Consider the following 15479-nt stretch of genomic DNA (forward strand, 5'->3'; position numbering starts at 1 on the left):
TTCAACATGTTTGCATATTGCCTAAGTTAACGTAAGAGCTAACTTTGACTTCGCTATATGGCGGCTGCTTCACAAGTTTAACGAAGTTCAAAATTAAGAATAAATTATTCCATTCCTTTTAATAACTTACTGTAGTTAAAAGATAGTTTCAAAATATCTAGAGCACTGGTAAAAACGAATTGAATGTTGTTTACTTTGAAAAATTTACATTAGCTTGTGTATATTTTCAAATAATTGACATTCTAATCTATAAATTAGCTCAAAACAAGCTTAGTTTGTATTAATTTTGTATGCCAACAAAAAATAAATAAAGGTAAAACCAAAATAAAACAAAAGCAAATAAAATTTTGAAAATTGTGTATTTCATTTTTCTTCCGATAATAATCTTTTTTCATATTTACAAAATCATACAAAAATCATAGGTATTTATTTACAGTCTTTTTGTGACAATGTCTTGTTTAACAAATTAATATAAATGCATCTGTACATAATAAGTTTTAAACTTTGGTATTATAATAATTTAAGCGATCGGAGTGTTTTGTACAATAAATATTTACATTATCGTATCAGTTAACTATCTACTAAACCGTACTAATATCGCAGAAATCAGGAAAATAATCCGTTTCAACTTAAACAAAACTAGCGTCTTAAGTATACAAATAAAATGCAAATTAGATGTAAATATCTTAAAATTACACAATAAATATAATATGGAACAACTTACAAACAATTATCACTTTGTGTTGGACTAATACGCTTAAGCGTTGCGAGTAAGAGCAAAGTTTACCTGCGTTGGAGCATACGCTACGCCCAGAGCTGCGCGTGCGGCGGCAATCGGTGCGGGTGCGGATCGCGTGCGTGCATGCCGGCCGAGAGGGCCAGCCCGTCGCCCAACAGAGGAGGGAGTTTGCCCGGCGGCGGCGGCGGGGGCGGCGCCGGCGCCCGCCCGGCCCCCACCGGCGACACCGACGCGTAAATATTCACAGTCGAACGGTGATACTGACACTTCCTCAAGTCCGGCATCGCGAACCTCAATTTTTGCCAAAATTGTCTATCTCCCCATTCTATACACGTGTTAGCTTTCAAACACAACCGCAGCTCCGGATCGATGTCTCTATTCGGCATCTCGCCTAACAATATTATTATCAGTCTTCTACGTCTCTCTTTCAGTACCTCGTGTAGTGCCGTCTTGAATTCGAAACGACACCATTCGTTGTTGATGAAATTCTTAGATAGCACTATGATCGTTCTTTTTGATGATTCTACTGCCTCTATTATTGTATCTGCGACGTATGCCGAAGCGTTAAAATCTCGATAGTGCAGGCATAGGCGGAAACTAGGATCCGTGGATTCTAGGCCGGGCGCTAACATTTGAGCGACGAATGCCTCATCTTTCACACTGTAGCTTATGTAGGCGTCAAAGAGGCGATCTTTGTCTGCTTCGTCGTCAAAAGCTGTACTTTTGTAACACATACGAAATCCACAATGATAGTAAATCCAAACACGGAGCTCACGTCGCCAATAGAATACTCCGCATATTAGGGCAGAACTTATAACAAATACACAGAGGGATATCAACAATAATGGTAGGTAATCATTTATAACTTGATTTTCTATGATGGAAGAGCTTCCACCTACATGGCTAGTGCATATCGTTGAGTTAAAATCGGACATGAGAGGTCCTACGGCATTTGTAATATTGTCAAATATGCAAGTGATCTTGTCAGCATCTTCCACTTTTCCTATGTTGTTTTTGAACCAATTTCGAAATTTGTGCATGTATTGACAATCGCACGACCACGGGTTGCGAGAGAGACTTATCTCTACCAAATATGGGTTCATCGTGAATTGCCACACAGCAAAGCCGTAAATGTTATTCCCTTCCAAACGTAGCACCTCTAAATGCCTCAACTCTATGAAAGTACGATTATCGATGTAGTGTATTTTATTGTCTTGTAGATGTAACTCGCGTAAACTTTCCAGAGGCGACAATTCAAAACCGAGCAACTCTTTTATATTGTTCTTTTCTAAATGCAATACTGTTAAGCGTTTTAGTCCACTAAATGTATTATTGTAGAGAGCGTCTATATTAGAATTATTCGCATACAATATTTTTAGGTTTTTACGTCCAATAAAGGCGTGACTTGTTAATCCACCAAAATTATTACCGTCTAAATATAGTTCAGTAGCGTCCATAGGTATAGTATTAGGTATTTCAGAATACCCGGCAGCCGAACAGTCCACAATATTTGCTGACCACGGTTGGTCATGATAACACGTGCAATTTGATGGACACGTCATTTCACAATCACAAGCGTCAAAATCACAACAATGACACAAAGTAAAACAGTGAGTTTTATAAGTACACAAAAATTGAGATGATTCCGCCTCTATTAATGGAATATAGGTCCTTTCACGATTATATAATAACTTGCAGTAAATGCTTTCTAAGTCCATCACACGGGGATGTTGCCGGAGGTGATCAAGTTTATTGATACGTTGTAGCCACTCCATAGTACAGTCGCACTGAAACGGATTTCCGCCAATATAAAATTCGGGTAGGGGTCGCCCTGGATCGACCGGAGTCAGAATAAGCGCATTGAGATCCATGCTAGTTATCTGATTTGCATACAAATCGACTCTCGTTAAATTGGTTTTTCCAACAAAAGTTTGTGCTTCAACTTGTGTAATTTGATTATCATTCAGGAACAGAAGCTCGACACTACTGGGAATTGAAAATGTAGATATTTTTGTCATTTTGTTGAAACTAGCGTCTAATGTTTGGAGACGAAGTTCTTTATCTAAGCGATAGTTATTTCCTAATTCTTTGATGTTGTTGCTATGGAGATCTAACCATTGAAGTCCCGCGGGAATAACGGCGTAATCAAACCATTCTATTTGGTTATCTGACACGTTCAACCACAACAGAGACGGTATATTTACAAACAGGCCTTGGATATTCGTGAGTTGGTTAGCGTCCAATCTTATGGCTTGTAAATTATTTAATGTCTCAAATGCGTTCATATCAATCTGTTTAAGTTTATTTCGTGCTAGATTTAAAATTTGTAGAGATGGCAAATCAGAAAAGACGTCTTTGCTTATATTTTCTATTTTATTTCCAATAAGACGTAGGCCATACACGTTGTGCAAACCCACAAAGCCGGGTTCTTCCAATGACGTTATCTGATTTTCTCCAAGATCAAGAGTCCTCAGTAGTCGCATATTTCTTAAAGCAATAGGTACTTTCTTTAAACGATTTCCATTTAAATTCAAATCTTGCAAGGAAGATGTATTTCTAAAAGCTTCAGGATGAAGATCCTCCAGGTGATTGTTGTCTATAGATAGCAAAGACAATACGTACAGTCCATTCAAGGCGTAAGCGTCGATGTGAGATATTTTATTATAAGACAAAATCAAAGTGTGAAGATTATTCATTGGAGCGAAAGTATCAGCAGCGATACTTTCTAACATATTGTGCTGTACGTTCAATATCTGCAGAGTATACAGGTCTTTGAAAATCTTCGGATCTAGTTTGGTCAGTCGATTGTTAGATAAATTTAACAATACCATTCTTATAAGTCCAGTGAATGTATTTTCATTGATCCAAGTGCTCGTTAAATGATTGTTTGATAAGTCCAATGCTAATAACTGATCTAAGTTAGCGAAAAGACTCGGTGAAAGCACACTAATAGAATTGTTTTGTAAATAAATTTCCTTAATCACTGGTCTACAATCTTTAAACAAATCTTGTGGAAGAGCGACGATTTTATTATTTGATAGGTCGATTATCGATAACTGTTTTAATCCAGAAAGAGCTTTGTCAGCCACCATTGAAATTTCATTGTCATGAATGTGTAGTTCCTTTAATCTTCTAAGTGCCATGAAGCCATTCTCAGGCATTAATACGAAATGATTGTTTGATGCATCTAAGACTTCTATATCTAGTAAGCACGTTGAATGTGACGTGGTTCTAACCGAAGGAGCCGGCCCGTCTTGTTCACTAATTAGAGCTTGATGCATTGCCCTCTCTCTGAATCCCAAATCACTTACATCTTGCAGTCGGTTGGAAGATACGTTCAAGTAAACTAAATTAGTTAGAGGGCAAAACAAGTTTTCGGGAAACGACCAGATGTTGTTAAAACTGAGGTCTAACTTTTCCAATTGCCGAACAGCCGTAAAGCTCTCCGATGCTATCTCTAAGCTCATAGCAGCCCACTCTGTGTTTTTCGTTCGGATCGTTAAATTTCGAAGATCTCTTAGACCGGATAGAACGCCGGGCGGCCATCTTCCAATTTTACAGTTATCCAAAACAAGTTCACGCAGTTTCACCAAATGCGCGAAACTACGGTCATCTAATGAGCTCTTGTACATCATTTCCTCATTGCACTCTATCCTCAGAGACGTTGTGTGTTCTGAAGGGATGACACTGAAGTTTGTTGTGTCAAACTCACTGTTTATAGTTCGAAGTTTACACATTAGCGAAACTTCGTGAGCATCATTAGGACCTCTAAGCCACCACTGACAGTCATCCGGAGCTTCATATTTCAGTGGCAATGAGCTCTGATCGGCGACGTTAAGTCCAACAACGAACCAAAATAAGATTTGCCCGAGGAGTTGTTTTTTTGAAGATGTTTGCTGAAGAGCCATTATGGGTTAAATCAAATATCAAGGAAGAAAGAAAACAAGACACGGTAGGCTCAGTGTCATGTTTTTTCCGTCGGCTTTCGTATGTAGCGTCCCCTTGGCGGAAGTGAAGTATCCATCAATTTATAAAGTCTATTTCGGCATCAATTTAAACAAATAATCCTTAACGTGCTAATGCTCATGATGAAATGATCTCAGTCCACAGTTCGATAATTCACAGTCCGGGATAACGTAATCAAAATTTTCACATAAACAGTCCACATCTGCTGAAACGTCCGAAGTTCACTTAACTATTTCGTAATATAGTTCAGTTTGAAAAATAATTTTACTACATTGAATGAAGACTACAAGTTTGTTATTAAACACGATAGTGATAAGCGTGTTTTCACTGAAACGTTCGTCCGTTCAGAGCGTCGAGAGGCGCGACCGTGTCCCGACGCTGCTGCGAGTCAACTGAATTTGAGTAGAGGCACTGCAGTCGAGTAGATTGTATGGTTGGAAAGGGGAGCGGGGAGCGATGCGAGATGAGCCGAGTGGTGGCGAATGTTCACGACGACTTATTACAATAAGTTATTTTTTACGCAGCTTTAAGCGATCGGCTGCACGTATAACAAACCGCAAAGTTTGAATGAACGAAAACATCAGCTGCTTTAGGAAGTTGAGTTGACTTTTCGAAATTTGCAATTACGTCTTGTGGTTTTTCCCTTATCGAGTACAGATACCAAAATATTATTATCTTTTATGTACCTATCAAACATTACTAATATGTAAGTGTTACCGCAACTAAAAACAAATATATAAAATGATTTCATTTAAAAGTAAAATTGGATGTAAATTATGAAGATAAAATCGTTCTTTATGAAATTTCAGATTGTTTGGAAGATAATTAAAGAATTCTTGTTATTATACGACTGTCGGTAATATTTAAATTTTGCTTCCCGAAAATTAGTAGAGATTAGTATCATAACGTGATTTTATTGATTCATATATTTGATGTTTTAAACCTGAGTTATCGTAATCTATATATGTTTTTACTTTGAAATTTGGTCTTTGTGGGAATTAACGGCTAAAAGCAAAAGAAACCCCACGGATTATGGCATATTTTGCGTGCCTTAACGCGATCGATCTAAAGCCTTTCAAAATTCTTCGCAGAAATTGCTTATGAAATAGCTTGTACGTGCACCATTTGAAATTCCAATCCTAAGAAAAAAAAATAAAAGTATTTGAGGTGTTATCTAATTTATTAACGTAACAAAGTAAGATCATTATATATAAATAAACTATTACAACGTTTAGTACAGTTTTCGTTCATAAAATTATATATCAATTTCTTAATACGGCTTGTTGGTGTAGGTATACCTAACATTAAATTTTGAAAGTAGAACTATATTCTACTTTCAAAATTTAATGTTAAAATTAAGTGAACAGTATGAAATGAATGAAAAGTATTTCAAGTTTCACAAGACAAAAGTATTCTTAATCAGCTTGTGAACTAAAGTTCATGGAAACAAATGTTTTTTTACTTATACTTTTTTAAACTAATAGGATTTAAAAAGACGAAGCAAAGCCTATAAAGTCTTTATGCGATTAAAAACAGATTAGATTTATTTTAACAGAATTCGATAGAGTTTACCACGGTTGAATACAAACTTTCAAATTTAACAAAAGGCTACGTTTACTTACAGGAAAGATTAAATGCAACCCTTTATAGAAAGGAATGCTAAAATTAAAAAGGTATAAAAGTATTAAGAGCTTAAGGTAACAAAATTCGTGAAGGCTTAACAAAAGAGTCTTCTGTTCACGCTTCGCGGACCACACTGGATGTCAGACGACGGAAGATATCATTTTAATCCTTTTAGTTAAGTTGACTATGAAAGGACAGATGCCTTAGCGGCATTTGTGTTTCACTTTTGTCACTTATCGTTAGGTCGGTGCTGTAGGGAAACGAATTATGAAAATAAGTTGTGACAATTTGTGTGCAGCTCTGTTTTTTTGTTATATGTGTTGTCTCGCCTATTAAATAAAAAAGAAGAAAAATAAAAGGTGGGTAACATAATTTTAGTTTTTTATATACTCGCAAACATAGGGGTTTGCATGCATAGTCGCAAATGCACACACACGCATATATATTTGTAATTAAACTTAAAAGAAGGTAAACAGCATAAAATGATGACATGACATTTTCGCAATACAAATTTTAATTATTCAAACACAACTTGTAGCTTAAGTTCGCAACATTGTTCGGCAACTAAAAGGTCTTTTGAATAAACAATGTTCATTCGTACAATACGATTTGAACAACAAATCTGAAACGTAATGACGAGCTCTATTTCTGGTCTCCAAAAACATGTGTTTTTTATTATTTCACAAGACATTTATCAGGGAGACGCCGATGCGTGTTAAAGTGATTATTCTAAAGTGTTTCACATCACAATCTGTCAGCCAACGAAATGAATAATGACTAATCTGTTTTTGCTTACATTCGCCGTAGGGGCCATCTTTGCCCACGCATCGATACTTACAATATGATGAATGCAACTCGATACGGCAATAAAGCATCTTCTCGACAATGAGATTGCTCAAAAATTTCCTGCATATCGATCAAAACCAATTTGGTGCTCGAAATAATATCGATTGAAATTTTGCAATCAACTGTAAGAGTCGATTCATTTGATTGAATTCGGTTAGTTGTTTACTTGACTACACGAGTCATAAGATATTTTTTTTAAATTATGAGACCTTACATAGCGGATCAAAAGAAAGATAATTTACATTTGTATATCCCAAAAACTAGAGTAAAAAAAGTAAAATATGGCGGCGTAAAATTGGAGGTTCTTCGGAGGGTTCTTAAGAATATTTACGCAATTATGTTAAATGCGTAAATATTTTTAAGAATACGGATTTTGATAGTTAATGTATACATGATACATTATAATTAAACACAATTCTTTTGTACCTTCAGAAAAGTGAATTGTAACGGAAAGACGTCATAAACTAAAACGTTTTGATTTTCTATTTCAGTTTAATATTATTTAATGTTTTTTTTTATACTAATGGTTACTCTACATTACAATCTTTTCCATTCGCTTTTCACGTGAAACGTCTTTGAAATTCGGACACAAATAATAATATTATAGTGAAAGATATTTAATTTTTATTTATCGTAATTTTTTTGTTTCTTTCTATACCAAACGCAACTTTCCTTCATTTTATTTTCATTATTAAAAATAGTAACTTTGAACATTGTGACTATCTATGAAGAGAAGGAAATCGATTTAATTTTCATACTTTTGAATTCGTTAAAATAATGCTTTTTTGTTTTTTTTCGTTATAGGAAAGTCAAACACAAATTTCCTTTCCTTGAATTTTGTCACTATAAACAAAAGTAACTCTTTAGATATAAATGGTGTGTACAGTATTTCAATAAATTTTTTATATATATAATATAATATATCATATTTTTTTTAATAGTGTGGTCTAATGTATTTCTAACATTTGAAAACTGAAGTCAGGGTGTGAGAATATCTATTAAATTGTTAAAAGGTGCATAATTCCGTTTACAAATATTAGTACAACACAACGCAAAAGTTTAAAAGTGTATAATAATATTTCTCTTTTCATGTATTTAGACATTTTACGTCATGAAGTTGCAAACGGATAAGTGACACTGTTGCATTTTATATCCAACTTATCAGTACTATAACATGTTGGGAAAAAAGATATATTGTAGAGGAAACTACAATGAAAATATATCAGCGGGACGTCTTGTTCGTAATATGTAACATTTTTTCTTATTAAAATTATTACCCTTCTGAACGGATATAACGTACTCCATTATGGGAATGCTTATGACCTACATTAAAAGGTCATACTGGGAATGAGATCTAGAGATATACAAGGCAATTTTCAACTTACGTCATTTACAAGTTCAAATAATTTTAAATCAAGACTGTCTACATTACTTAATCTGGTGGCTGAGTTTAGACACATGCAGTTCCTATTGAATAGAAAAGAATTATTTAAATAATTATATAACGCATACACTAATAGCCCCGCACTAAGGAAACCCTAAGTCGCGGATGCCATGGACACACACTTATAGACAACCACAAATTACACCCAAACTCACGAGAGAAATAAATGTAGGCCATACAAATATTTCTCCCTCTCTGCGTGGCAAACCAGCATGGTGACCATTCGGCTACGGAGGCAATTATTTATTTCATATTATCAATGTCACAATACTAAAATTTAAAATACGATGTCAAGTGATAATATGATCTTCATTTTGTAGCTTTAATAAACAATAATAAACAATGATAATTAATTTGTTATAATTATTATTAGAAAGATCGAACGTAAAGACAAATTACTTCTATCTAATAGGACTAAGACCTGCGTCTATAGGTAGGTATATTAAACCAGTAATTTCACAATTCATGGTAGTAAAACATTTTGAAGTTCAATAAAATCAATAATAATAAATTAATATAAAACAAAATAGCATAACTAAAAAAACCAAACACAAATGTTGTCGAATTACAATGACGAAAAAAAAATTAAGTTATAATTTCTGTAAAATTCATCATGCAATAAAACGGGTATAAAATATTTAGTCGTTAATTTCTGGATTTGTCGGTAGGTATTCGTAGAATCTGGGACCTGATTACTCGCTGGTTCCTAGTAGTGAGTTCTATACGGTGGGTAACGGATTTTAGTTTTCCTGCATTTGGCAACGCTCTGCCTCCGCCCGTACATCCCTCGTAAGAGTTGCAGTTTTATATAGGTGGATAGATCGTTATCTAAATGGGATCCCTGGGTCAAGTCACGTGCATATTGTTATTTTTAAATTGTGGCTTGATGTGACTGAAAAAAAATTGCGTTTTGAATATCAAAATAGGCTTACAATATTTTTTGAAAACGTGTCGTTTGGACATAATTACCATTACTTATAATGTGATGTAATGTATCTAATGTAATCTGTATTATTTACCTGTAAGTACTAACATAGTGTGTTTTAAGTTCTTTTTTACTAACAATATATGGAATTTATAAGTTCTGAAATAAAAGTCTTTATTATTATTATTATTATTATTATTATTATTATTATTATTTGTTTCGATTGTTACAGTAGTGGCTAGGTAGTGGGTCAGTGAACTTTTTATCCACAATCTGGTAAAAAGAAATTGAAAAAAAAAAACTTTAGACGTTATATCCTACTTTCATATCTCATACGTGTGTATGGATTGTTTTTGAATGAAATGCATTAATACATTAAAAACTTAAACTTTTCCTTCTTCTTGTATTTACTGCGTCACCAAACTTTTTACGACTTCATCGTAAAAAAAGTTTTCATATTTATTCCGTTATTAGCTCGTTCTTGCGTAATCAAATCACTTTTAGTGCGACAAGTCTTCAAGAAAATGCTTACGATTATGGAATACAATTTTTTAAGGTGTTACCAATTACACAGAGTTAATAATATATTCTTTTCTGTAAATATGTTATGAAACTGAGTAAGAAGCGAGTAATTATAAAAAATATTACCCAATTTGAAATTTTATTTAAACATTTTTAGGGAAGCCGAGTGTCGGTAAAAGATTGTTTTGTCCACATATTATTACGGTGAGAAATAGAAGAATTACTTGTAAATCAATTTACATTTTATTTTATTTTACACTTTTTTACTTAACTCTATAGATTGGCTTAAAGTGCACGCTCTCCGTTTCATTGGTTTCTAATCAAGAACCCAGTTTGCTATAAAACAAAAATATTCAGTGCCATAAAACCTTGAAGGCATTCAAGGTTTTATGGCACTGAATAAAAGCATCATACTTAATGTTGCGAATATATTAGACGACCTCAGTGGCCTAATTGTTTGCACTGTGGGCGCTGAATGAGGATGTCACGGGCTCGATTCACGGAAAGACCAATTTGGAGAACGAACTTTTCTGAATTGGTTCTGGTTTTGATTTTCTGGGTAGCGTCTCTGAGTCAATTCTGTTGTTCTGATACTCATTATAGTAGCAGCAACTTACCGATTTTTGCCGTCAAGCAGTAATGTGATAATTACTACATTGCGGATTTGAAGGGTAAGGGTACTAGTGAAATTGTAGGCACAAGGTAAGACTTGTCAAATTATGTGTCAGTGACGGGCGCAGTGGCGGTGCCTCTCAGATCTTTGCGATTTAAAGTATGAATCACACTGCAACTGTCATGGATAGACGTGTTGCATAAGCACCAGGCGCAGAACTTGTTCGTCGCGTCGATTGATGTCATAGTTTCTAGAATTTTCTAGTTTGAAACCAGGCAATTGGATCTAACTCATTATTATATTTGAGGCCGCGACAAACGGGGAAAGTAATGACCGTTAGAGTACAATAAAACCAAGTAATGAAAGACTGAAAAGAATTAACAACATAACAATATTATTGAAAGGTAACCATTGAAAGATAATTTTACAGCATAGTTTTAATTAATAATACATTTTTAATTATTTTTTTATTAAGAATAAGTGCGCATTCGACCTCCGTCCCACCTGATGGAAAGTGATGATGAGGTCGACAATGTAGTATACACACCTAAGTAATCCCTATTCACTCTCGCTTTGAAAAGGTTCAAGTTCGGAAAATAAGTCCGCAGGTAGGAAATTCCACTCTCTAGCCTCTCGCCATATAAATGTGGAAGGGAAACTTAGTGCGAATCCTGGGAATATCCACAACATAGGGGTGGAATCCCAGCACACGTCTAGTCCCCCGATAATGTTACTTGTACAAACAGTAGGACACTATAGCAGGTTAACCAAAAATCCTGTCTAGATGCTTGAATTTCCGTGGTAGCCTAATGGTTTCACCTACCAGCTCTCAAGCTGAGGCTGTGGTTTCGAATCCAGCCTCGCACCTCTAAGTTTCTCACAATTAATGTGCGAAAGTTAATTTCAAATTTGCCATGAGCTTTTCGGAGACGGAGAATATCGTGATGAAACCTGCACGTCGAAGAAAGTTCATAACCCTTGTGACGTAACGTGTGAAGTGTTCAACCCACATTTGGCCAGGGTGGCGGACTATGTCGTAGTGAATGTGCACTGATCCCACGGCGCCGACTCAACCGGCGAGAGGGAAACCCGGGGGGGTTTTAGTAGGGTAGGCCTTCCAGTGTGGAAGGAGAGTCTCCACATAACTCCTGAGTCTCCCTGGGCTCAGGGGTAACCATAAAGATTTCCCCCGTCAAAAAAAAAAAAAAAAATTTTGCGGACTATGGCTTAAATCCTCGCCTAAGAGGAGATCCGTGCCGAGCGGTGGAATTTATAAATGGGTTGATGATGATGATGCTTGAGATACCTCTAGGACCTCGTTCGTATTACAATACGGTGGTTAGGCTCTAACTTACTGTCTCCCTAAAATACTACCTGCTCCGAACTGTCATCAGAAATGATACTTCTGTAGGGAAAGAATTGGTTCAGTATCCACAGAGATTATTATACAAGTGTGCGAGACAATTTTCGACGTGTTATCTGTAAATGTTAAAATCTCAAGTGTCTTATTAGTCACAAAATTCGTATTTTACGCATGTCGTTCGTTTTTTACGAAAAAAAAAGGTTAGAGACGTCGAAAAAAAAAACTGACTTTTATGTTTGTTTACCGTGAGTGTATGTTTATAGGTGCGTAAAACAAAACGAGTAAAATATTCACCCCGTACTTTCCGCGACGATAGCGATACAAACACGATAACGCATGAAGCCTTGTTAGCATAGAAATTACGTTTCAGTATAAAATGTACAGGGTGTTATGGAAAGGTATTGTAATTTTTTATACACTCTACGCACTAAATGGAGATAATCCACGGATGCCATTTATTTATTGTGCTCATTTATTTATGAATTTAACAGCATTAGAGGTACTTGTGAGAGTTTGTCTAAGCATTGCCACCTTACCTATTTCTGCCGCCAAGCAGTAATTTGAGCATTAGAGGTGAAATTATAGGCACATGGGACTTGTCAACTTATGTCTCAGGGAGACGGGCGCAGTGGGAGTGTCTCTCACATTGCGCCTTGTAACTGCTATGAACAGGAGTGTCGCTTTCCACCAGGCGCACGACTAGTTCGTCCCGTCATTGGTATCAAAAATAGAGAAATTCTTGAGGTCTACTGATTAGTTCCACAGCTCAGTTGTGAGAGCAGTTAGATTCGGTCTGACAAGCAACCGCTGGTTCGAATTTGCTTTGTATCAATAATAACACCAAACTTATGGAATATATTTATAAAAAAATGAATGTCATGGTAATAAAAACATCATGGTAGTAAATAAAATGAAATATTCCAAATTTCATGTAATTATTTTTTTATTCACGTTTTTAATTTATTTTATTAATTTGAATACGTTATTAATTTGTTGTTGTATTTGTGGAGAAATAAAAAGTATTATTATTATTATTATTATTAATTAAGCACGTGCAAATATATTTATTGAAAAGGTTATAACATTATTGTACATGTGATAACATTGGATTTTAATAATTAAGTAGTAGTATATTAGATGATGTTGTATTTCGTTAATGTGTTATGTAACTTTTAAATTCAAAATTTTGTGATTTGTTATATCCAGAAAAAAGGTATACTAAATTATTATATTATAACATCAGAATATGTATTTTTTTGTAAACAGCCGCCTACGTTGCGGTATATACTTGTGTTATTTGTCTGAATGTACATGCCAGTAAGGATACCAACTATATTGTGCAAAGTTTAGTTTTGCGTGGGATGTGGAAAGGATGTATAGCGGAAACTTTCAACAGAAGTTTGGTAAAGTAACTTATTTCTATTAGGGTTTGGGAAAATAAAGTTGTAATTTTTATATAACTGCAACAACTTTGTAACTTTGTTTATTTCCGATGAAAGTCTTTAATAACAATTTACTTTTGTTTGTATCAAATATGTTATTTTATCACGCAATATGATGCATAATATATAACAAAATACTACAACATACGACAAGCTAATATTATAAATGTGAAAATAACTCTATACGTTACGTTTTCATGCCTGAACCGCTGAACCAATTTAGATGAATTTTGATATACACATAGACGGGACCTAGGAAAAGGGCATATGCTACTTTTTGTCACAGTCACAAGTCTCGAAACCAGTAGGGCTAGCATAATCGGGCGCGACTTGTGCGAGAGCGAGATAAATCGCGGGGTCTCTATGCGAGAATGGCAGTATCTCGCGCTTTATTTCGCTCTCACTCATGTCGCGACCTGTTGTGCTAGCACTACAGGCTAGTATAATATACAAGCCTCTCACACACTTCCTCACGAATAAGAAAACCTATTCGATTCGCATTTTTGCTATTCCTTAAACTTTATACAAATCACCTTCACAAATTCAAATATTTTTTGTTAATCGCTATAAAACTTAAAGTAAACTTCCTCGAGGAAGTATCGCGCGAATCGCTTCCGTCTTAACATTTTTTTGTCACTTTTGTGTTGATATTAACGGCTACCATAACATTCAATCGACTACAATGACCCAAAACCCCAGAAGCGTAAACATATTATTGAATAAGAAATTCCATTATTCATATTCGCACCGTACAAAATCTTAAATATATGCCCCTTGACAGAAGCGTGAATTAGTGAATTAGAATCCTTGAAATCCAATCAAAGCAATTAAGAATGCTTCTTTTTCTCCACCACGTATCTTACATCCCTTTTTTCTTGTGTATTATTTTATAAGCCTGTCCTTTTCCAAAGGGTGTTTTTTAAATGTTTATAAGGCGGATATGTGACAGGGGTTGGCCCGCAATATTTCACGATTGTAGACACCCACGCTCAGACTCAGGTAGCAAACATTAGGTATCACTGTGAACGTTGTTCATAAGTAAAAAGTTTCAACAAAAATGTCGTGGAGTCGATTTGTAACTTACATTTTGAAACTATTATTGGCGGAATCTTTGTTAAAATAATGTCTCAAACTATGGAATTTCAAGTACTAGGAATAACAGAACTACGGGATTAATTATAATAATAAATTTATTGATCAAAGCTTAATAACAAAATAGCCACGGGTGCACATGTCGCGGATGCCATGGACACACACATAGACCGCAAATTACACTCAAACTCACAAGAAAAATAAATGTAGGCCATACAAATATTTCTCCCGGCTCGGGAATCGAACCTGGGACCTCTGCGTGGCAGTCCGGCATGGTAACCGTTCGGCTATGGAGGCAGTGAAGATATTATAACAATATTTTGGATATAATGTGTGTTATGTATCCAGATATGCGCACACCCATGACCTCAGGTCAATGCACTTCCTTGAAACATGCGGTTCCGTACACTTCAACGTGACCGCTGACAAACTTATTATTTTGCCTAGTAATTATAAGTCACTTTCCGGCCTGACGCTCCTATTTTCGACGTACTCTGAACTCCTTTAGTTATTTTAGTTATTTTAGGTATCTTTTGTAGTAATTTAATATAACTATTACCTGTATTTTCTCGTAAAGGTAAAGTGAACCTCCATTGCGGCCACCTCATATAATTTGTGTTTAACAATTTGAAATATTTCTAAAACTACAAAATGTTTGTTACTGGTAGGAGTTAATATTCTTAAGTAACACGACTCTAAAGATGTCTTTAGCCTAAAAGTACCCTTCGAAACTATGAAACTGATAAAAAATAAACGACAAGGTTGCGAAGAAAAAAAAGTCTAACAAAAATTATTAATTTAAAAAAAGATAAAGCTATTCCAACGTCCTTTTTGCGATCTTTTGTGCCAATTATGAGTTTTGTTGGAATTTTAAGGTATTTTATTTGAAATATCTATTTTTGTC

At 35.1% G+C, this 15479-nt stretch overlaps 1 protein-coding gene across 1 annotated transcript; it reads right to left on the reverse strand.

Moving 5' to 3' along the window:
• Positions 1 to 421: 421 nt before the first annotated feature.
• On the reverse strand, positions 422 to 5074 carry LOC113229541 (toll-like receptor 6). The gene has a single exon (XM_026463173.1). It carries the CDS (start codon positions 4645 to 4647, stop codon positions 805 to 807), a length of 3843 nt encoding a protein of 1280 aa, XP_026318958.1. The 5' UTR covers positions 4648 to 5074; the 3' UTR covers positions 422 to 804.
• Positions 5075 to 15479: the final 10405 nt, after the last annotated feature.

This window comes from Hyposmocoma kahamanoa, unplaced genomic scaffold (assembly GCF_003589595.1).
Source record: "Hyposmocoma kahamanoa isolate Upper Pololo Valley unplaced genomic scaffold, ASM358959v1 62, whole genome shotgun sequence".
Lineage (NCBI taxonomy): Eukaryota > Metazoa > Arthropoda > Insecta > Lepidoptera > Cosmopterigidae > Hyposmocoma > Hyposmocoma kahamanoa.

What these genes read in the sequence shown, in the direction of transcription:
- LOC113229541 (XM_026463173.1), bottom strand. Translation starts at nt 4,647, where the DNA reads ATGGCTCTTCAGCAAACATCTTCAAAAAAACAACTCCTCGGGCAAATC.